At 31.6% G+C, this 24,563-nt stretch overlaps 1 protein-coding gene across 2 annotated transcripts in view; it reads right to left on the bottom strand.

Moving 5' to 3' along the window:
• Window positions 1-608: 608 nt before the first annotated feature.
• Window positions 609-24,563, bottom strand: part of LOC148601845 (neprilysin-1-like) — a 42,849-nt gene continuing 18,894 nt past the window's right edge. Inside the window, exons 4-22 of one of the 2 annotated variants that reach the window (XM_088555086.1) lie at window positions 24,384-24,545; window positions 23,226-23,309; window positions 22,491-22,699; window positions 21,693-21,875; window positions 20,718-20,804; window positions 19,142-19,266; window positions 18,759-18,861; window positions 18,234-18,353; window positions 17,268-17,366; window positions 16,397-16,474; window positions 14,602-14,705; window positions 13,663-13,721; window positions 12,582-12,633; window positions 12,255-12,322; window positions 6,857-6,987; window positions 6,136-6,201; window positions 5,540-5,635; window positions 3,566-3,642; window positions 609-2,420 (exon numbers count right to left, since the gene is read on the bottom strand). In XM_088555086.1, the coding sequence (XP_088411212.1) occupies window positions 2,321-2,420; window positions 3,566-3,642; window positions 5,540-5,635; window positions 6,136-6,201; window positions 6,857-6,987; window positions 12,255-12,322; window positions 12,582-12,633; window positions 13,663-13,721; window positions 14,602-14,705; window positions 16,397-16,474; window positions 17,268-17,366; window positions 18,234-18,353; window positions 18,759-18,861; window positions 19,142-19,266; window positions 20,718-20,804; window positions 21,693-21,875; window positions 22,491-22,699; window positions 23,226-23,309; window positions 24,384-24,545 (2,003 nt within the window). In that variant the 3' untranslated portion in view covers window positions 609-2,320. Of the gene's footprint in view, window positions 2,421-3,565; window positions 3,643-5,539; window positions 5,636-6,135; window positions 6,202-6,856; window positions 6,988-12,254; window positions 12,323-12,581; window positions 12,634-13,542; window positions 13,602-13,662; window positions 13,722-14,601; window positions 14,706-16,396; window positions 16,475-17,267; window positions 17,367-18,233; window positions 18,354-18,758; window positions 18,862-19,141; window positions 19,267-20,717; window positions 20,805-21,692; window positions 21,876-22,490; window positions 22,700-23,225; window positions 23,310-24,383; window positions 24,546-24,563 lie in introns of both variants that reach the window. The other variant, XM_088555087.1, reaches the window with a different exon arrangement.

Below are 24,563 nucleotides of genomic sequence, written 5' to 3'. Positions count from 1 at the left end.
TTCTCTTCCAAATGTTACAAATGACTACTAACAATCCCTGTTGTAAAGAAAATGATTACACAAACTTCAAAACTAAGAATGCTTTCAAAACTTTCATAAAGTGAAGTAAAGGACCATATCTCTTTGGACTTCGTGATTTTGTGTATTCTATGAATCTTTGATGTGAAAAAATATTTCTTTTTCATAAAAGACAAATAAACATATAGTTATAAACAGTGTCAAATACGCTAGATGGATTGCTTCAATCAGATAATCTTTTGGCTTCTTGCTGAATAACATAATTTAAAATATGTAACAATTCCACATTTTAGTAAGTTTTTCAACCGTCTTCAATAGATACTATAATTATAGCTGAAGGTCCTATATTTGTATTTGTAATTTGTATTTTGTGTTGTTGTTTTTTTTTATTTTATTTTGTTGTTATTTCTGTTGTTTTTCATTTTGTTTGTTTCTGTTTGAGTATAGAAAAAGATATAGAAGAATGTAATTTATCTGTCAGATAATAGATGCAAAGAAAATGTAACACAATGGTTGTGATTGGAAATTTATACCCCTGAACACTGGGGTGGGGGTAGTGGGGTGGCTTTTTAAAAGGAAAAATAGATCTATTGAGAAACAAATAGTTTAATATTGGAGTCAGTGCCATTATACAGGTAATAAAACAGCGGACAACAAATAACAATAACAATATGAAAAAATATTAAATTGATAAGTGATTTTCTGATTCTACCATAAAGTTTACATTGGTTCTTTACTTTAACTGATCACATCCGCTGTACCAGTGTACGCTCAGTGGTTGTTTTTCTGCCTCAAGCATGCAAGGGTCATGTTCGTCTTATATCCAATAGGGTTTGCCTTCACCTCAAGTGTCAAATACACTGTTGTTATCTAACTTTACAGTATAAGATTATGACATGTAAACCTCTCTCATTACCTGAAAGCGTTGTTTTTATCACATTTTAGTATTTAGGGAACCCTGTAAGGATATTATTCAACCTCCAGGAACCCTTTTGCAAAACATAGGTTAAAAAAATGTCAATCAGTAGACCACGTCATTCTCTGTCATGTTCGTGATGCCAATTAGGCATTCTAATAATGATAAAAATAACATATTAACAAGAAATACTTTTACATAAAATGATCACACAAAACAACTTTTATGTTGAGTCATATAGCATGTAAATATTATAATTCCGGGCATTTATTTACAGTTTGTTTTCTGTTCAAAAACATAACTATTGTTATTAGGGGCAATTACGTAAGGTAATACTTGTCCTTGTTTTTGCATTTGCTAATCCCATAAAGAAAATAGACAAGTGCTCTTCTTCAGAATATCTATTTACATATACAAATATTGCTTAATGCAGTTGAATTAAAAGTATTTTAAATTCAGTTGAAACTTGATAGATGCGTTTTTTTTTTTTATCTAAATCAGAGACTGTGTGTTCTTTCTGTTAATTATAATAAAACAGTCAATGTTGTTATCGTTACACTCTGCCATGACAATGTTATGAATTCGTTTACTTTTTAAGGTCAACGATAACATTGTAGTTACCTTAACTTGTCTTTTCAAAAAGTACAGATAATAAAGAAGAGTTTCAAATGAAATCCCCATAGCAAAACTATCATAAGTTATGTAAGGTGAATCAATTCACTTTAAATGTATTATTCAAACTTTTGACGTGGGTTCAAACAAAAAATTAGGAATTTCAAAAGTTACAAAATTGTATTCAATAAAATAATGTTTAGATTTATCAAATTGTTCTTAATATACTTCTATTGTTGTCTTCCTTTATGGTTGTACAAAACTGTAAGATCAATGATTTGTTTATTATGTGGGGTCAAGGGTCAATTTCTTATGATTAGACGCAGTATGATTAAACTGATAATACGCCGAACAAAACTTTATGATTTGTTGATTGAAAAAACTTGTGTCCATCAACAAATACAAATGAAACGTACAAAACAATTTGTCTGCAACTGCAGAGAAACTGTTCCTTTGCAGTACAAATAGTACATTCATTTACCATTATTAATGTAAAAACGTAAAATGTACAAAATATGCAGCTGAGTTATTACTATAATTACAGTTTCAAAATGTATTCCGTTGAATCAAACTGTAGCTGAGATTTGAATGCATAAATCTCTTTTTGTTTTATACTCCCACTTATCAAGTCGGTGCCAAGAAAAAACGAGTGACCAAATTGATCATCAGCCTCAACCCCAAAAAGATTGTCTGACTTAAAACTCTCGATGAAGGTTTCAATCTGTTGTTCATGCATAATATGAACTGGTTGTTTTCTTTCCTTGGCTCTATTTATCACCATACTGAACATTTATCCACTGGATTCATCCTACTACCAAGGGGACATTTGTAAGCTTTGGCAAAATCCTTTGAATTAGACAATGGTCCGAGGACCCTACAAAAGAATAAAATGAACATGTGTTAGGTGTGTAGCTGCAATATTTTTAATGCTGTGGAGTACATGTTTTATAGCCCTGACATGTTTTGTTTAATGTTTAAAAGTTTTTTCCTAAGCAAACTAATGTCTCATTGGTTTAATAAGTTAATAAAATGCATATTATTTCGTTTATTTTTCTCCTGCTTTTTTGGGGGGAAGGACTTTAAGTTTGTTAGTCTTAAACCATATGTATCCCTCAGCTTGGTCTTCATCAGCTTAGTCCATGGGCACTATTTCCAAGGCTAATATGAAAAAGTGTTTGATCAAATATCAAACAATCCTAGTGTACATTGTGCTAACATACTTTTAGTGTGACAACACTTAATAAAATATTACAAACAAGCCACAATTTTAGTATAGCTTAGGCATAATTTTACTGCACAGTGAAGGTTATATTTTTACAGTAGCAGTGTTTGTAAGAATCATGCAAATTCTTTGAAATGTGAAACACCTCAAAAATAATCACCATGGAAACTCCAATAGTTTCTATTGTATTTTAGTGCCATGTTACCGAGTTATCTGCTTTAATTTTGAATTCTAAGTTCCATTCTATATAAATCTTATCTCCTATGAAGAGTGTGAATATGAAAGGCGTCATGTTACCTTCTGTTTACTATGCCATTTTTAACAAAATATCAACAACAAAAAAAAAATATGTATGCTTTCCAACCTTGATCACATTTTGCATGATTCTTATGTTGAGTACTACTTAAATTCTACAAAAGATATTTTCACGTTCTTTGATCACGTTTATGTAGTAGAATATAAGCAAACTTTTAAATGTGTAATTATCTCAAGTTACCAACTTTCATTTGTTAAAACGTGGAATTCAATAATAAAATAATATGATGAATGTCTGAGAATTGATCGACACCATTCAATTTTGTATGAAATCATAAAACTATATTTTCAAAATGTTCAATATTCTAATTCAAAGATAATGTCAAAAAATTGTATTTAAATGGATAAAACTGTATTCTATTCAAAGATTTGTAGTCAGTCTTGATTTCATGGTTCGTTTTGGGAATAATATTAACACATAATATGGTTATGTCTGTGTAATGTTTAATAAAAAGTTAAAAATTAACATCAAATATACTTACCGTATGGAGCCAGGGCTGTGAACGGATGTTCTTATTTTCTGAAGTGCTTCTTCATCTCTCATGTTGCCGCACCAAATCTAAACAAAACACATTTCTGAAAGTTTTGTTAATTGGGTACCTTTTTTTGTGTGATTGACAAAATAAGGAAAGTCAACAAAACATATATTGTATGCTGAGAATTGGTATGTTGGGTTATACTTCTTGTAAATGTACAAGTATTGAGCTTGCAACAATAATTAACTGTAGCTATTGAAAAAAAATAACTGGGAATCTAGAAAACGTGACATTGAAAACAAAACAATTTATGAAAAGCTTGTATTCAATTTAGATTTACACTGGGAACTGTTAAGGAACAGAAACACATTATTGTTCTTAGAAGTTCTTTTTTTTGCATATCAAACATATCTTTTGATTTTGGCCAAACTAACACCAATGTCTGTGTCCTGATTTTGTTGCTTGAAACCGTTTCTAGAATGAAACCTGATCTATAAGAATGAAACCTGATCTATAAAAACTATGAAGAAAATGTTTAGAAAATGAAGGGGTCAAGTTCGGTTCACAAAACACACAATGTAATAACTATGTTTTTAGTACAGAACTGCATAAGTAATTCAATCTTCCATTGATATTTCATTCACCTGCATTCATGGCAATTGTTTTAACTACACAAATTGTGCACTGTGCATGTTGATCATGCCATTAACTTCGGTGTTGAATTTCATTCAAAATTTACAAATAGAAGGGTCCAAATTTTGCACTGTCCTTTTTTCTGCTTCTCTTCTGCTATATATAATGTTTTATCATATTTCAAGATAAGGTTATTCTCTTTATCTAATCTACTGAAAGTGCTTAGAAAAAGCCACAGACCTGTGTTTCTTATGTTGATCAAATCATAATGGAAAAGTTTTCACACTTAACTTCAAGTCCAAACTTTGAGTCACTGACTGTCATTTTTTTCCTGCTGCGTAGTTATTTTTCATATGATCCAGTGAATGACGTTTATAGCTATAAACTCATTTTTACATTTTTCTACAAATTGCCATCATTACGCATATCTATTGACAAAGATGGCGCTCATCAACTAACATAAAACCATTGTTACAAGCATATGTTGCGCATAGAACATTGGTAAGATTCGGCGTTTGAACATTTTAAAGTTGAGTAATAGTCACCATAACTGTTGACCTAATTGGAATGTTATTTTCTATTATAAAACCTCTTTCTGCATAAATATGTACTTGTCATTCATTGGACTTAATTTGCAATCAGCAACATGACTAGTTTCTTGCAAAATTAACAAACACAACCCAAGGCACCTAAATTAACGCCTGTATAAAATGTGTCGTTTTGCTGGTACAATAGGTTCCTTTGTTATCATTATGGCGTTCTCGATGTTTTATTTATTATTTATTTATTTTGTTTTTATTTTCTTTTTTATTTTTATTTTTTTGTCCATAGATTTTTTCCTCATATGTATCTACGATATTGCTTCTTCTATTAGTCTCATTGTCCATTTGTAATACAATATGATTTATTAGATGCAACCCTTTCCATCAATATATGGCTTCGTTAAATATGGTATCAAAAGAAACACTAATCAGTTCAAAGGATTACTGGGGTTAAGAAAGTCAAGAATCAAAAACCGAGGTAGGTGATTATTTGTGCAAAAACATCAGAGCAATAACAAGAAGTAATGTTAAACAGATCAATAAATTTCTCACAGAGAAAATATTGATCTCTATTAATTATGTCCCCCAAAGCGAGCACCTGACTTGTACACAGATTTTTCTCACAATTTATTTCTTTTTTTTTTTCGTGGGACTATTAATCTTCAAGTAGTTGTACATTTATTGAAGTGTCCTGAATTGAGTATTTAAAGTACGATGTTTAATATTCTGTAATTATCTGCATGCATTGTTTATGTGGTTTATTTCTGGATTTTAATTGAAATAATAAGGCTTGTAAATTACTTACTTGAGCGTAGTTCAAGAAGAACAATTGATCGTGAGTTAAATCGAGACCTGGTAAATGCGGTTCTTCCCCATGAGTAGAAACCCATCTCCTATAAGCCTGCAAAACGATATTCAATCTATTTAAACACGTACCAAAAGAGTTGTCAAAAGTCAAAAAACGGTTTTCCATTTCCTTCTAGACTTTCTATATAAGTCATTTCGTTTATAAATTTAACAAACCTAACGATTATGTAATATACTTTTTAAAGTATTTATTATTCTATATATATATCCGGATCGACAAAATGATCCGACTTGTACCTGTAATTGAAAATTAACATATAGTTTTACGTCTCCGTATTCTATTCTAGATTTTTCCCGAATTCTTGTACTGGATATTGATTTAATTGAGATAACCCAGACTAGTCATTGTATATCTTTGTAACTTAACGTTACAGACCTACGGTCCTTTTCATATAACAAAAACCTGAGTGTAAAATTAAGCGTAACCTATGACGCCTTAATAGATCAAAGTATTGTGACGTCATTATTTACGACTAATTTAACTCTTGAGATTTTTGTAAAAAAAGGCTGCAGTTTCTTATGTTATAGGCTTACCCGATACGACTGTTTAAGTCCACCGTTGTCGGCTATATTTTCGCCTTGCGTGTTTCGTCCATCAATCTGAAATATACCAATGTCACTGCAAATGTTAACATGTCTATATAATGTTCTAAGATAAAACGTACGCGTGAATTAAATCATTACATTTTTACTCAAATCTTATACGTATTACATCAAACGTTTACACTTACTTCCTAACAAAATGAGAGTACATTTTCTATCATATGGAAGACAAACATTCTGTTTTTTAAATAACTAGGTACATAATTTGTTCATCAGACTCACAATGCAGCAAAATTAAGTTCTTTAATTAAATGTATTATATAATAAGTGACATATAGGTATCGGGTCAATTTCAGTTGGCTTTAAAGTCCTGGATGAACTCAAATAATCATGGGAACTAAGATTTGTGCGAAAATCAAAAGAACATATTCCAAGGACAAAAACTACTTATGGAAAACAGACACACACTGCTAAGACCATAGAATAACGAAAGAAAAAAAACAATGATTGAAAGTAAATGAGCAACCCTGACTACAATACAAACATGGAGAATGGACGGCGGGGTAAGCGTCCTCTGCTCATGTCACGTCCGGGGTAGAGACAATTTCGAGCAACCATTTGAAGTCTTTCACATTGCCAATGGTTTGCAAAGCGTATATACGCATTTAAATGACATGATTACGCAAGAATAAGGAATAAAATTGTTACATACATTTAGACCGATCTGTTTGAGTTTATATCCAGAATATTGATCTATGATGCACTGTGCTCTGTTACGAAACGCTTCTATAGTGTCGTTCTTCCACCATTGCATCATATTCCCATTCTTATCATATTGTCGCCCTGTAATACACTCAATTTGATAAGTATTTCATCGAATTATGTCATCATAGAAGTGAAGAACCCTACCGTGATAAAACAGAATCAAGTACAATTGTATCAGCAGTATGTTTATTCAAATTAATTTTTATACGGCGATTATATGACCTTCCGACCTTCAAAGTACATCACTACAAAAATTGGAACAAATACAAACTCGTTTATTATGTTGTACACGTCACGCTTATAAATTGAATTAAGGAATGACTGCTATAAGTTTTTGGTCATGAAAAAATAACTTCAATCACGTGGTGATTAAAAATACCTGCGTATTATGTTTTTTTTCAAGTGTGCACCACGGGCATTGAGATTATTTCAAATAGACCAAAAACAAAAAGATAACAGTCATTTCTTATAATTTAATTTAGTATTATTTTGAGTAAACCATTGAAAAATGTTAATGGCATCAGTCTTATACAAAATTTGGTAAATGAGATGATGGGGAAAAGGTCATTATTTTCCATACGATAATGTACGCTAAAGTTTTAAATACGATCACGCATGCTCTTAAGAAACACGTCAAGGTACATTGCACTGTTTTACACTTAGCATATCGAAATTACATCCAATTTCAATATCTACCATAAAATACAATAGCACAAAGCTATATTATAGTATTTTATAAAATATATGTGTATCAAAAAATAAGGTTTATAGACTGTAATAAATAATCGTGTTGCGTCTTAATATTATATGAAATAAAATCATGTACTATGATTATTACACTAATGAGTTTAGTAATACTAGGTTAGAGGACCTTGACTCTGTAAACAACTCTTGGAAGTTTTACGACTAGTCATTAGGGTTTCACATAAGAAGATTGTCTCTAATTTACAGGACAGTGTTTTTGAGATGTATTATATCCTTGAACATATTGGCTAATGAACTTCAAAAGCATACCCTTAAGATGATAAACTAAAAGGTAAATAGTTAGGGATACGACGACGCCAAATTGGGTTAATGGTGTGTCTGTTGCTAAAACAAATGGCTTTAAGCACTGCTTTCTTTTGTAACTATTTCATAAAGAAAATATGAAATATCATTATAACTCCTGTTCATTGTTGAGTGCACTTATGTTTGAGCTATTGAATTTTGTGTTCTTGTTTCACATACAGCGAAATATAAAGTATATGCATGTTGTGATTAATAGGTAATATTTTTATATATGTTTCTTTATTCGTAAGAATCGGACTTCATTTAAAGTCTAGCAAAAGAAAAGAAGTTTTTTAAAGAGGCTAAATCCTTTAATTTGGCATATCGATATATTGACGATGTTCTCTCATTTTTATAATCCTAAATTTGGAGAATAGCCACCGTTTATTTATCCACTAGGACTAGATATTAAGGAGCTTCCCCATTTTAAAAATAAAATATGTTTTGAGGTGGCTCAAATTAAACGTAAATAAGAATAATAAGTAAGTGACCAATAGCCACATTTAAAAGGTAGAAAGGAAATACATACAGATAAAATATAAATAAAACGTAAACATTACAGAAAATGGAGCCCAATTGTCGACTTTACGGCTTTCGTCAGGGGCAAAAAGTATTGAGATTAAACCTTTAACTCGAATTTGACCACAGTAGTCATCGAAAATATATGACTATGACTAACGAGATGATCTTGATTTTAAAAGGAAAAATTCCCCCTTTCTTTTCAGTAATATTCTTGCTTCCCCTACATATGATGTGTATATTTCTCGATTGTTAAGATATGTCAGGGTTGATAGCGACTATTCTGTCCTCTTTATACGTCTGAGAAACATGCTTTTGGACCAATGTTATATGAAAAATTACTATATCCAGATCTTATTGAGAAATAATATGCTTTTAAAAACCAGATTAACGATAATAGATTTTAATTATGTAAACAAATTAAATTTAAATTTTTAATTGTAAATTAGTATTTTTATCTTGAACTTGACGCTTCTTCCCAACAAATTTGAAAACTTATTTTTAGTTCATGTCTTTAATTGTTACTTAATTTATATGATATTTACTTCTTTTTGTTTTTATTTATTTATTGTTCATACCTCCAGAATTGTTTTGACTACTGATTGAATCGTTTTAGCCCTGTAATAATGGTTTCCTGCATATTTGTGTTGAAATATACCAGAAATAATCAGCCATAACGTAAGCAGGAAGTTTAGCATGCTTTAAATCTGTTTTAATCCACCTTTCATAAAGGTAATGTACCAAGTCAGGTCTATTGGTTTCCAACTTTCGGGTTTTTTTACCATAATGTCGCCATTTTTTTTATATGGAATTCCTTTTGTTTTGACTACTGCCTACAATTTTTAGTGCTATAATTTTGTTATTACCTTCATCAAAGAGGGATGCCCGAAGATTTCCAGTTGATTAAAGGAGCAACACGATAGGATAGTTTCTTTTTTTCAAATGTACCGTTTAAAAATAATCAATGTAAAAAAATCATACAATACTTATAATACAATGCACATTTTACCCTATTTTTGTTTCCTGACGTTAATTATATAGAGTACGATAATCAATGTGTACGGTTATAGGACAGCATTAACTTTGTAACTCTTATAAAGAGTTGCACTTAAATATGTGTCAATGGTAATAACTCTGTTAATTGTGGCAGAATGGTTCCAGCTCAGTATGGCTTCGTCTGATAATACATCGTTATTTCTCTAATTTAGTGGGTATTTAATTGTCATGTCCTCAACATACAACACAACGTCAAATTTTAGAACGGCTATTACAATAGAAAATGATAAAATGGTGTTTACCATATTGATAACTTTGCGTGTTTGGTCAGGTAGCATATATGAAATAACATAATTGTATTTTAAAGTCCTAATTAATGACATTATGAAAAATAAATGTTCTCTATTTTTCAATATTTTACCAATTATTGATAAAATTACACATAGCACGAAAAATATCATTGGCGATTTTATGACTGTACAAGTACTATCTAAAATGCAGAATTTATTGTTTTCTTAAGTTTTTATTTATTTTTGTCATTTGACATTAAAAGTTGTCAGAAAAGAGAACAGAATAGGATATAAATGTTTTTGTTATGGTAAACAAAAAGCCTTTGTTCTATTGAAGAACATGATGTAAAAAATAATAAATGTAATTATACAATCAATTAATATAATAACAAATATGTATCAGTCTCTGTAAGAATCAGAAAGAGGGTGAAACATGGAATGAAAAATCCCATCATTTTGAAAGAGTAATCAAGCGAACCAAGGTTATAGCGGTAATCAAAAGAATGTAATCCAGGGAAAAAGATCAGACATGGAAAACAGACACAACAAAGAACATAAGGTAACTAAAATCATACATACAAAGTAACAAAAGTAAATAAACAACTCAGACTCCACTAAAAACTGGGAGCATGGACCAGATGCACCGGTAGGGTAAGCATCCTCTGCTTTTCTAGAAATACCCGCCGAGTTGCTCATAAAAAGTCAAGTCCGGGGTAGACAAACAAGGAAAGGAAAACTATGACCCGTTGAATAAATCAGTTTTCATGGTTTGAAAGTATAATTTGACTATTTGCGCCATCAAAATCGTTCTTATCATCTTTGTATATTGAGTCATAAGGTCATTGAAATGCACAAACAATTAACATTTGAATGGCTAATGACTCTGTCAAAATATCATTTTTCTAAAATTATATTGAATAAATCTGAAAAAAATCCAGTGTTACAGAGATCAAATTGTGGTCTTTTCAAATAGAGGAATCATTATTGAGAGAAATTATATTCCGGTGGAATTTTGGCATGCACGTGTGAGAATTTTTTTCCATTTTGCCTGATTCTTACAAATACTCACATACATTTTAGTAATCTAAAGGCTGTTCGTTGAACTAGGTTTTACAGAACTAATACAACATAGGCACATGAGATGAGTTGCAACTATCTAACAAGTTATGTCAAAATACAATGGTCATCAACTGCTCTCCCATTATTTGACTAAACACAAAATCTTTTGAATGATGAGGAATATATATTTTCCTTACAACAATTTGTCATGTAGATACTTGTGATTCATCTGTTAGAATAAAATTGATTTTATTTAACATGACATAATAGTTCGTGGTAAGGATGACTAAACGTCACATTATTGTTTCATTATTGCACAATAGTATTATTTGACGTCATGGATTTAGCTAGTCAATACAACTTCATATGCAATCGCTGTAACATTCGAACACAATATAAATTGCACGAAATCAGTTTGGTACATTTAGTTCTTTTTGTCAAGAAGGATTTAATAGCATAGCCATTCTTAAATATTTGCAGTAAACAATACGCGTGATCATTTTTCAATCATTGTTCATATTTTCTTAAATTCATTTTAAATCGAAGAGTAATCAAGGGAACCAAGGTTATAGCGGTAATCAAAAGAATATAATCCAGGGACAAAGACCAGACATTGAAAACAGACATTCACAACAAAGAACATAAAGTAACTAAAATCATACATACAAAGTAACAAAAGTAAATGAGCAACTCGGACTCCTCTAAAAACTGGGAGCATGGACCAGGTGCACCGGTAGGATAAGCGTCCTCTGCTTTTCTAGAAACACCCGCCGAGTTGCTTATAAAAAGTCAAGTCCGGGGTAGACAAACGAGGAAAGGAAAACTATGACCCGTTGAATACATCAATTTTCATGATGCTGATGGATACACCATAACGATCCACGAGTTCATGATGACAACCATAAAACTTCTGTAGTGATGACTTCAATCTTGTAGCAACATATCCCTGTTCCAGAAGCCTATTTGTTAGAGTTCTAGCGCGATACAAAAAGTCTGCGTAGTTTCGGCAAGCTCTGGCATAACGTATGAGTTGTGATATGAACACTTTATCCGCAGGAGCCGAAGGGATGTTGCCACAGATGAAAGGAAAGTTAACAATTCTGAATGAAAAGTCATCACGTTTGTCGTAAAGTTTGGTCAATAGTTTTCCTTTACCATAGGATTGGTAGAGATACTAAAGTTTCAAGAGAAGGGAATCTGGGACAAACCATAAAATCATTGATTTTTCCAAACTTTGCAAGATTCTTGCATTTTCAGGGAATGCTGATTGCAGCGTGTAGAATGAATTTTGAACGTAACGCCAAACGCTGCTCGATTTTCTGCAATCCTGGGGTCCAACCCTCAAAACGTTATGAGTAATAGCATGGTGTCATAAATGAACTCATGTGCTTTGTTTAACACAATATAAAGTCACACATTAACCGATTAGCATACCTTTATCATCGAAACCGTGTGTTATTTCATGTCCAATAACAACTCCTATACCACCAAAATTTAAGGACCTGAAATGGATAATTCATTATAAAATTATTTGTAAGAAGGAGTCACTTTTGTTTGTTTGCTTTTTTTATATTATTATTTTTTCCCACAGTACAGAAATTACGAATAGTAGTTAAATCATTTGAAAAATATTTAGGCAAAACTCAGACATCAAACTTATTAAGTCTATTAGACAATGACTAAAATCATACAATAACTGACGGTGAGCTGAAGTGTTCAGATATATTTTGATATCATATATTATATCGGTATTTAACATACTTTGGAAACTTGGCACTGTAAAACGGAGGTTGGAGTATCCCAGCTGGAAACACTATAACAGAAATAATTGATGGTCAATATCAATTAATTAGGGTAAATGCTAAAACGTTATTATTGAATATAATAATTCTGCAAGTGTGTATATATTTAATATTGATTTGTGTACGATTAATTATCAAAAGCATGACATCTACAATACTTTACAGAGGTGTTTTTCGTTTGGGATATATACTTCGCCCAAACTAGTTTGAAATTACGAAGTCAATGTTAACGTCATTGTGTAACATGCAATGCACACGTTTACCATTAAAGCCACATATTTTCATCGATATATAAAGGACTGGTTAAGAACTGCATGACATTCTGTGATTGCAATTGTACATGATGTACTTTAAGAGTACGCTGCGATGGCGCATTGTTTACGAGGATGAAAGTTGAATTTCTTAATTAATACATTCTGTATACAATCTATTAAGTATTACAGATAATCTATCTATGATATATTATAAGTGCTTTATCTTAGTACAATTGGGAAATTATTCAAACTCTCCTTTTTACAGATTAAATTGCTTTGAATATTACCAAAAAGTAAATCACATTTATATCAGTTTGGTAAATTTATTATTACTCTTTATTGGATATAAGTGCATCTAAAATGGTTTGGATATTTTATGTGTTAACCTCCTAATAACATAAATACAACAATATAAAAATATTCTAAACCCGGACAGTTTTGCATTTTATTTTGAATTGAATAATCTTAAACTGATTGTGTTATCTCCAGGCGCCGTTTTGTCATTACATGTGACGGTGTGCGCTGAAAATGAAGGAAACAATATTTCGTATACACTTGTAACACAATTAAGGCCATACATGTTGAGAAGTTATCTTAATCGACAATCGTTACAGCATTCCATACCAATATGGGTAGAAATCCATTTTTTAATAAGACTCAGCTTACCAATATCATTCGTAATTGTCCTGTAGAAGGCATTAACTACGGCTGGATCTTGGTCCCATCTAAAAACAGGAAAATATAAAACGTTATTGTCAGAAAAGCCCGGTATTTTATATTACTTACCAATATCATTTGTGTTAGTTTCGTAGAAGGCGTTAACTTCCGCTGGGTTTTGCTTCCATCTACAAACATGAAAATATCAAATATAATTGCATGCAATACGGAACAGACCATGTTAAGAACAATGGTCGTTTGAAATTTAGAAAATTTAGAAAACAAAACACTTTAACAATTAGATAATGTCATACATTATTCATCAAGCCTGAAATTGGATTTCATTAGGACAGTTCTTTTGTTGAATAATAAATATTAATGTTTTTATATGTAGTTTCCCAGAAAGAAATTATAAGTTATCTATACGAAATAGGATTTTGAAATAGTTCATATATATTTATTTCGACTCATTTGCAGTAAAAGTTAAACAATGATTGATTGCGTGTCCGCAATACAACATTCTATATGAATGTATGTATCTCTTTCATTTACTTATTTGAAAGACTGTTTGAGGCCTTTTAGGTTGCAGTGATTATTACTTTTTTTCGGTACAGTCAGGTATATTTGCTTTTTAAGAGCTTTTTAATTTATCCTAAGCTCAGTAATTAACCCGCCTGTTTTACAACTTATTTAATAAAAAACACCAGTGTATTCTCCGCATTTGTAAAGAATAATGATAATGTCTTATGGTAATGTGCATTCTTGACAGCAGAGCCAATAAGCTAGATGAGTGAAAACTAGGAAATTTGTTATTAGGTCTATGAAGGAGAACGCATTATATTCTTACTGTCATCGCACATTTTTTGCAAACAAATTTTAATATTCAAAATTGCCATTAAAGATTGTGGCAAATCCCAAACAGCTTAATAAAATTACGTATTCAAGAACAAAATATCCATGCCAGCCTTATTCTTTCACTTTGAAAATTCATATTATAAAACATATGTTCCAATTTTTAGCAGACAATATACGACTTTTGCTTTTTTTTTCCAAAATCATATCACTCACTTATTCTTATTAACAGGTTGTCGAAGGTCATTGATTGTCCTCAACGCTTCATGAAATTCTGCCTCAAGGTAGTTTTCAAAATACTTGTCTCCATCAAACTTCCACTGAAATAATGCACTACAATTAAGTTTGAAATCAACCATATTACTAAAATTTCACTCTTGTTAGCGTGTTTTTTCTTGTGTTCAACTTGAATACATCACCACAGTAAGTGACGGGTTTTAAGTTTAAATGTTACGTGACCGACTCTTAACTCTTAAAACAACGTACCAGGAAGCGAAGGTAAATCAGCAAGCTGGATTTTACTAAAAACTGGAAGCATAGACTAGGCGCCCCGGAAGAGTAAGCGTTCTCTTTTTTTTAACAATCGCAGATTGCTCTTATAATATTACGACTAGGGAAAGACAAACTATGACACGATGAACATACGACAGATGGAAACACCATAATGGTCAACGAGTTCATGGTGCTGACCATAAAATTCTGCATCGATCATTTAATCTTGAAGCAATATACCCTTGTTCCAGAAGTCTAACGATTAGGAGTCAAGCACGGTACAAAGAATTCATGTAGTTCGGCAATCTCTGGCATAACATATGACTTGTGATGTGTAAACTCCATACGCAGGACCTGAAGTGATGAGCAACTCGGACTCCAATAACTCGGAGCATGGACCAGGCGCTCCGGTAGGGTAAGCGGCCTCTCCTTTTCTAGTAACAACCGAGTTGTTCATAAAAAGTCGGGTACAGAGTGGACGAAAGAGAAAATGAAAACTTTGACGTTATGAACAAATCAGTTATCCTGGAGCAGATGGATATGTCGTAACAATCCACGAGTTCATGATGACGACCATATAACTTCTTAAGTGATTACTTCCACCTTGTAGCAACATAATCCTGTTCCAGAAGCCTAATTTTAAGAAGGCTAGCGCGACAAAAATTCTGCGCAATTATGGCAAGCTCTGATATAACTGTATAACTTATGAGTAATATGAAAACTCCATACGCAGGTCCTGAAGGGATGTTGTCACAGATAAAAGGAAAGTTGAAAATACGGAACAAAAAGTCATTGCTTTGGTCAATAGTTTTCCTTTACCATCGATCTCCAAGTGAAAGTTGCTAAGGCTGACTTTACACTGTCTTTATCCTTTATCTCAAGTTCTTTGGGGTAGATGCGATATATAAAATTCCCTGTTTTTAGCTTATATAAGCAGTAAAGAAATATTTACGTCACAGATGCTTCAGGATTAATTCAAATAGCTTCTGGGTTGATCTCTCCATATATTCAATATATATTTGAGGCAAAAAGACCAAATTGAGGAAAATAATGCGACAATTATTGCCTAATTCTTACACAGAATGATACTTAAGATATTTCACTTAATAGTTTCGTAACTCCGTAGGTCATTACTGCATGTTTATCATATCTGACTTTTTCTTTTAGATTCAAGCATGATAATCTCTTTATTTTCAGATAATAATCTTTATAAAAACATGACTACAAATTACAATACACTTCCACCTTTTCCATCTTATGAATCGTTCCTTTTCAATTTATAGCTAGGAAACTTAAAAAATTATATTGTCGTCTCCAAATATAATTACAGAAATGTCATTTATCAGTCTTATCAACAATCCTGGTATCATTAGTTTAACAAATTTCTTTCGGAAACAGTTTGGTTTTTGTCTGAATAGTGTCCAATATATGATTTTTTTCCTCGTCATTCATGATTTTTTTTTTCTGTGGTTTCACTTGTAGCAGTCTCCATATCTTTCTACCATATTTTGTGTTTTACCTCTGCGTACTTTGCGTTCAACTTCTCTGGAACCTTAAGAAAATCAGGATAGCCAATTCTTTCATTCATTGCATCAGCCTGCAAAAGAAGATAGTTGTAACCTGTCGCAAGTTTCTAATTAGTATAAATTAGTTACTTCCCATTTTATATTGGGAATAGGGAATGGGGATGAGGATGAAGATAGTATATGGGGGCTGGGAATATCCAATGGGGGAGAATGGGGAAATTTGTTTTGAAAAAATGATCAATATGATGAATGTATCAATTTTAATTAAAATTGTAATTTAAATGTTTGCAAATTTTAAAATATTACATTCAATTTGTTAACATAAATATTTAACAAACAAAAAAATGAAATGGGGATTCAATAGAAATTTTTTAATTAGAGATGGGTAATTATCGATGGGGAATGGGGATGGGAACAATGGATACGTATACATGAGTAAATGGGAAGTTTATATTATTCAAGACCTTTGTCTCGTTATGTTAAATTCGACGAAACTTTTAACGACAAAAGTTTAGAGGACAGAGGACTATTCAGTATAGCAGTATACTAATTATATGTTCCATCATAAACAAAATATCCATATATCTATCTTAATCAACCATTTTCATCGAGTATGCCTATACCAAGACAGGAAAACCGCTGTTGTTTTCATGCTCTAGGTTTTTGGTCTTGTAATTTGTAATACTGACTGTTCTTTTTGATTTGATGCCGATCAGTTATTTTGTCATTATTCTTCACATTTCACGAAATTCTTTCTTTTCCATATAACACCTACTTTTATAGGTTTTTTTCATTGTTGCTCACTCTTATTACTTTACTTTTTTAACCATTTTGGTTTGGATTTGAAGTATAGTTATAAAGTACCTTTTCTTTCGCAACTGCTCTAGTTTCATCGTCCATCCACTCATTGTGTTCTAGTAACTCATTAAAGGCGTCTCTTATATCATGTATCATTTGTAATGCCTAAAACAAACAAAGAGATGTACGGTTTTACTAGCCAATTCCTTTATTGTTTCAGGAGTCTGCCAGGGGGCTACATAACTATAGTAGCTATCTTTAGTCTCTTACCAGATTTTACTCACTTGTTATGTGACAATACCGTCGGTTGAACAGAATATGCTTACTAGTCCTATGCACCTGATGTCACACTAGCTTTTTTTTTTCGTTCGGAAGGGGGCGCTCAAATTGTTCTGCTCTAATTTTTGTGTAGTGTCTTGTATTCATGATAAGGTCCTGTACTTGAAGTCTGATATGTCAAAATCGGCTCCTTACTGATTCTTCGTTATTTTTTGCAAATATCTAGATGTGAGTCTGCCTAACAATTTCTTTCCAAAATATTCCCCCTTTCATTTGGTACAAATACCACAATTGGATCTGTCGACGTCCGTACATCTTCCAAAAACCCTCATGTTTTATTTATTTTTATTGTTTTCATTAAACATATATAAGATGTATACTTTGTTGTGATGGCATATAGCGTTTGGTGGAATTTAAGTGCCGTACTGTCGTGTTTTGCCGTTCCTTTGACAGAGTTAGAGCAGTTTATACAATATAATGTTAAAAGAAATTTGATTTTAACCTGGAAAGAGGTCGGCATATTTTGTATTCGAATCGATATTTTAAACTCCTAGATGATTCAATCATGCATTGCAGTAAAATCGTTATCTATGTAAATGTCTATTTTTTTTTCTGGTGACATTTCAAGACAATGCAAACTTGTGCTTCAAAAAAAAAATGATTTCAAGTGTGTTCTGAACACAATTTTAATATTTCTTTTTCCGTCATGTAAAACATGGTTGTAAGTTATGTATAAATAATGTCTTTTCGTACCGTTTCCTTGCTTTCTTCGTCAAAGTTGTCTTTTATAAACATAGCTCCAAGTGCCATACCCATCCTGTCATTTACGTATTCTACACATTTCTGCCATCTTGGTTTGTCTCTTGTAATTCCCTGTAAATAAATGGTAGCATTAACGTTAAAGTAATTTTCTTTCTTGCTGAATAGTTTAAGGTACTGTCGAAAATACCGCCAGCGACTTATCCCAAACACGTTGTCGTATCTTTATATCGTATTGACATCGCTTTCAGGTGATAAATAAACGTAAAACAACATGATCGAGCATGTTATATGTCTAACGACATGTACCGAGTTTAATTTTAAGTATGACCGTTAAGTAGTCCTGAAAACTATTAAATGATGCGTTTCGAATACACTCGAATATTAAGATTGTATGTATTATTTTTGTTAACAGCAAAATCATATTTTGAACATAACACATATCATTTTTCCATTCAACATTATCGTCTATACATTTTGTTTAAATTCTTGTGCAGATTAGTATACATAATGTCTTACCAAAAGAGTTTTGTAGTAATCACTTCGAACTTTTTGGTATACTCCAGTCATTTCAGACACAAAAGACATGACAAGGCGCCATATAACATAGTTTGCCACTACTCTGTTGTAAAAAAGATGTGTAAGTTTTTATTTCTTGTCGTTTCCTAAGGAAATTAAAATCTTTATCGGGCAGTGATGTATCTTTAGATTTTCATTCTATATTTAGTATTGCGGTATTATTCAATACTACACTGAATATATACCTTTTGTGCTTACACATTAATTATTTTTTACAATATTGAGCAGTATGATGTCTTAATAACACACTATGGATTCAAAATAAATGGCATAGCATTTTTTATATACTTTTTTTTCAAATATTATTATTTTTGGTAACTTACCTTTTGTCAGCCTTTTCAACAATATCTGTCATAAGAATGAGATATTCTAATGAATATGTTACTAATTCTTCTGATTCATATATTGGCACTTGTATAAATTGTGAAAAGAATTTCATCCAGTCAAACTAAAAAAGAAGAAAAAGTCTTTGATCTTCATGTCATAACAGTTTTATCTTTATATACATAAAATGAAATAATAATTCAACATTTAATCGCATACATTCAATCTAATTAAAATACCAATTATCAATTGCTCTATTCAGTTACTGCATGTAAGATCTAACAATACTCCATTCTACTTCCTGTTCTGATGACCTATTTGATCAACCAATCAGATTTAATATTTCATGATTTAGAGAGTATTGTTCAGAGGAAAAACCTGACGATTCGAAACTGAACAGAGAGTAGAATGGGGTTTGTTAGATCATACATGTAGTGACTGAATTGATAGCTATCTTTATTAGATTGATATTCGTACTTCTTAACAGCGACAAAAGTTTATATTTCGTTTAATTTTTTTAACTGTTTAAGAATACAATAAACGTTATTAATATGCACCTGCGGATGGAGTGTTCATATCACAACTCATGCCAGAGCTTGCAGAAACTACGCAGACTTTTTGTATCGCGCAAGAACTCTAACAAATAGGCTTCTGGAACAGGGTTATGTTGCTACAAGATTGGTCATAACTACAGAAGTTTTATGGTCGACATCATGAACACGTGGATCGTTATGGTGTATCCATCTGCACCATGAAAACTGATTTATTCAACGGGTCATAGTTTTCCTTTCCTCGTTTGTCTACCCCGGATTTGACTTTTTATGAGCAACGCGGCGGGTGTTTCTAGAAAAGCAAAGGACGCTTACCCTACCGGTGCACCTGGTCCATGCACCCAGTTTTTAGTGGAGTTTGAGTAGCTCATTTGCTTTTGTTATTTTGTATGCATGATTTTAGTTACTTTGTGTTCTTTGTTGTGTATGTCTGTTTTCCATGTCTGGTCTTTGAACCTGGATTACATTCTTTTGATTACCACTATAACATTGGTTCCCTTGATTGCTCTTACAGCTTATTTATTATTACCTTAAACGTGTTTTTGACCGTCTGACCTACATATAATTCCAATTGCGTTTTTCAGAAAACTTATTATCAACCATTCATTTTTTAAAATTTTGTTTTCATTTTTCATTTCGTAATACTTCATTACGTTTTTTTGTTTTAATAAATGAAATATCATTGAGATTTTAAAAAATTGTTAACAGAAGTCATTCAAAATCTCTATCTCCAATTTAAAATCCTAATTTCCCATATCGTAAACACCATGTCCTCATCCATGTCCCAAATCCTCTTCCATGTATCATATAATACTACTTCTGCTTATTAAAACAATCTACCAGGGATCTATATTGGACGTCAATGCTTGCATTCGTTATTCTTCGTGTATTTCTTGTAATTTGATATATGCAGGGTTAGTAATTTGATATTTAATACTTTTCCATATCAATCATCATTTTCTGTTTATTCCTGAAGTCAAATTTGGTATTAATTCGTGCCTATGATTTATACAAACATACAAACCTTTGGGGCGAGATGAATTAGTTCTTTTAAAGTCAGTTTCTTATAGATCGCTCCAGTATCTTGCCGTTCATTCAGAGGTTTTGAAATCTAAAAGCAAGATCAAATATATATCATACATATACTCCTAGTACATGGAGAATATAAAAATAGTCAAAGATAATAAAAATAAATTGACTCGGATTTTACCTTGGTTTGTCCATCGAAACTTTTAATGAAATGACATCAAACGTCTTTGATTACATAAATTTGAGACCTTTTTTACGATATTTTTCAATTTATTTTGATAAAGAGTTTTGAGAAAGTTGACCTGGGGTAAGAAACGTAACTCTTACAAATCTTTGGAACGTTTGTGTAAAGCATTTTACACCAATTTCATCTAAGCATCAATGTACCTTTGATTATTTGATTCTACTTCAAATGAAAGCTTAATGAACTTTGGTGAAATTGAATGTGATTCAAACATATCATTGATTTCAAGTTATGTCCCTTACCTCAAGTCTACCATCTTAAGTAATTGACCTGATTGCTTTGATTTTCTGAAAGAGGTTCCTCATAAAAGTGATCTTGCATCAGACATAAGAAAAATGCCAGGCGATGAAATCGTTTTTAAGACTATGAATTGAATTTTTAATCAACTAAGACAGGATACAGACGTACTTCATCATTCTGAATTTTTGGCATTATCATGATGTAATAAATAAATCACTATTTCATTCTGATGCAACTTATTTCACTTTGAAATATTCAATATGACATAAATTGTTAATACCTGCCTTTTCACTTCAAAGAACACTTGACGTATAGTGTTTTAATTAATGTTGCTTATTCAATTTTAACAGTGTTAAACACATTTTCAAATATTTCAAATTTAATCAAAAACGATAAAATAAAGATTTTATTACCTAGAGTTTTGAGTTGATTGTTCTGTAGTGCGGTTAATTAGAATATAATCAGAATCAATAATGATCTACATACGTTAGCTATTTTCTGCTCAAAATCAAAGACTTCTTTCATTTCCCTGTGTGCAACTTTTTCATCTGCACCCATTAATATAGCTACTTGAATCATGAAACGTAGGTACGAATCTATATATTTTTCTGAGTCACTGTCGTAAACGTAATATTCTCTGCTTGGCATACCGAGAACGGCTTGGTCCATCTGCACAAGGCAAAATACATTTAATTGGAAACCATTCCTATGCACCATTCATAGACATTGATAAATTGAAATTAAATAAACATAACACAAAGATGTAAGGTGAAAACGCTAATAGTTCAGGTTCTCATGTAATGAATAACAAGTGTTTAAACATAGACAAAATCATGAGTTGCCTTCTGACGGACACCGGGAGTACTTTACTAAAATGTCTGTATTTAGAAATCAAGCAATCTTTTACTTTCACCATTTATAAATTCATATCGTCATACTTACCCTGATTATTGTCGGCAACAGAAAAAACATTTGTGTACTTACCGAAATGAAAAAAAAGTTTGGAGTTTCAAAGGCAGATGTTTACTGTTCTTCATTTCCCCAATGAGACCACCAACCAGGTTGACGTGTGTTGGTGGATATCGTCCCTTTGAAAAACTTGCCAAAATAGCTTGCATTCCGCAAATATGAAAAAGGACTATTGTGCGCTTTTGCAACAAATAAAACAAATAACTCATTTACAGCGGTATATGAAAATAACGCGGTTGCCTATTTTGATCAATTATTTTTTTGTCTTCTTATTGATTAATCTTAGATAATATTTTATTTCTTGTATCGCTTTACCTGAATGATATTTATAGTTGAATTTTTATCATCAGGCGCTACCCATGCTTCCATTAAACTAGGCACACTTGCAAACTTTTCTCGCATTTTTCCAAGAATTAATTCTAGATCAAATTTCTCAGGGTCCCAAGTCTTGCTTGCTACCGGCCATCCGCCATAACTGTCCAAAACATCTCGCAGTGGTCGATCTCCAACCCTTTCTATTTGCGCTGGAAGAAATTGGCAGAATATAATACATTTATATACATTGTACTTTATTGTTGCGAAACAAAACAAAACGCAAACTTATAGACCTAAAAAAAACTTTGAAATCTCCCCCAACCAATTGCAATAGACGATCTTTTCTAAACAAATTATGTTATTTGAATTCATGTTATTCAAGTCCTTTATGCAAACATATGTATGGAGAAAACCATACATTAATCTCAAATATTGAATAACTCTTGTAAACAGCCAGTTTCATGTACAATATCTATAATTTTGTTATATCAAATGGACAAACTAAGACTTGTTATGTAGCCTGCAACTCTTTTTGAATAAGAAATAAAATAGAATTCGGTTGGTTCTTGGCATGTATGAATCTTCCGAGTTTTATAGATTGCAACCTACTGAGAGCATTGTTTCCTGCTTTGCTCAGGAAACAAAAATGTATTGTCAGCACTTATTTTGTTTGTTACCTTCACATCCTTGATTTAATACTTCTAACACAGTTTAATACATGATATAAATACTTACATATATTTGTACAAGACTTGTAGAGTGTTTTTGCCTTTTTTGTTGCGTCAGTGTCTTGTTTGTAGATAGGTTCTTCCAATAATGCTGGAAGAAAACAGTTTGGTCAAACCCTTTAAACTTTTAATTACTTTAGTCAGAAAAATAATAGGTGTTTGTCGTTATGACAAAGAGCAAAAGCTATGTGTATGGCAATTTCCTAAACTTTATCTCTTAACAACAAAGCATCTTGGTGACGAACATCGGAAACCGTGAGAGTAAATTTTATGAACTACCGATACTGACATCACATGCCAGTTGATACCAATAAATATACGAGCTTTCACTTAACTTTTAGATCTACGTATATAAATGCATACATTGTTTATGGTCAAATGAACATCAGTGCTCCATTTTACCAAAATTATAAGTGCAAATTTAGTCGTAATTTATAACATCACAATATTTTATCTATTATGATAGCATTACTTACGACTAATTTTAAACTTACGATTTTGTTTAAAAAACAGCAGCATGTGGTCAAGAGACTCTCGTCAGATAATACATATAGTTAATTCTTTCGAATTGCAATCGTATGATGTATTAGTACTTCTTTTTAACTGTATACAATTCCTTCAGGTAAAAAAAGATAACCTATAATTTATCGAATCAGCCAAGACGAGTCCGAAAACTGAAGCAAAGAAATGGAGACAGACGGAAAACAACAACAAAACATGTAGACAGTTTTGAATTAAAAACAATTTATACCCAGTCAACATTTAGAACCTGGCTCCCTATTTAAACTATTCTAAATAAAAAAAATATGTTTACATCTTTATCCGAACAAAAACAAGGCAAGACGGCACACTGTCGTGACAAAGTTATTCTATACATAAAATAACAAAATAAGATATTTAGCACTTCTGTTAATAAATAAATGTATCAAAGAAATAAAAATTATGAGTATAAAACATCACTAATATTATAAAACATTGCATTTTTGGTTCATTACTAATTATATTTGAAATATATAAAACAGAGCATTTTTCAATTGTAAACGGATCATGCATTATGTTTGTGTGTCATTTCTATCAATTTTGCTTCAAACTTAAATGGACTGCTATAAATCCATTTAATTATACCCATTAGTCGTTGTTGATGATATCAATATACCCAATTTACCTTTTAATTGAATTTGTAAATCATCATGCATTTTCTCGAACGTATTAAAACTAGATTTATCCTCAGGGATTATATGCTTTCTGTTCCAACTGCCGCAGGCATACTGGAAAAAATCTGAGCAAGGATCCACTGATGTGTCCATAGCATCCAGTAATAATGTAGCTAAATTGAATTGTGAAA

The sequence above is a fragment of the Perna viridis genome, chromosome 12 (assembly GCF_037379345.1).
Source record: "Perna viridis isolate PV_CMFRI_1.1 ecotype Kerala chromosome 12, ASM3737934v1, whole genome shotgun sequence".
Classification (NCBI taxonomy): Eukaryota; Metazoa; Mollusca; class Bivalvia; order Mytilida; family Mytilidae; genus Perna; species Perna viridis.
This window is presented reverse-complemented; position numbering and strand designations above follow the sequence as displayed.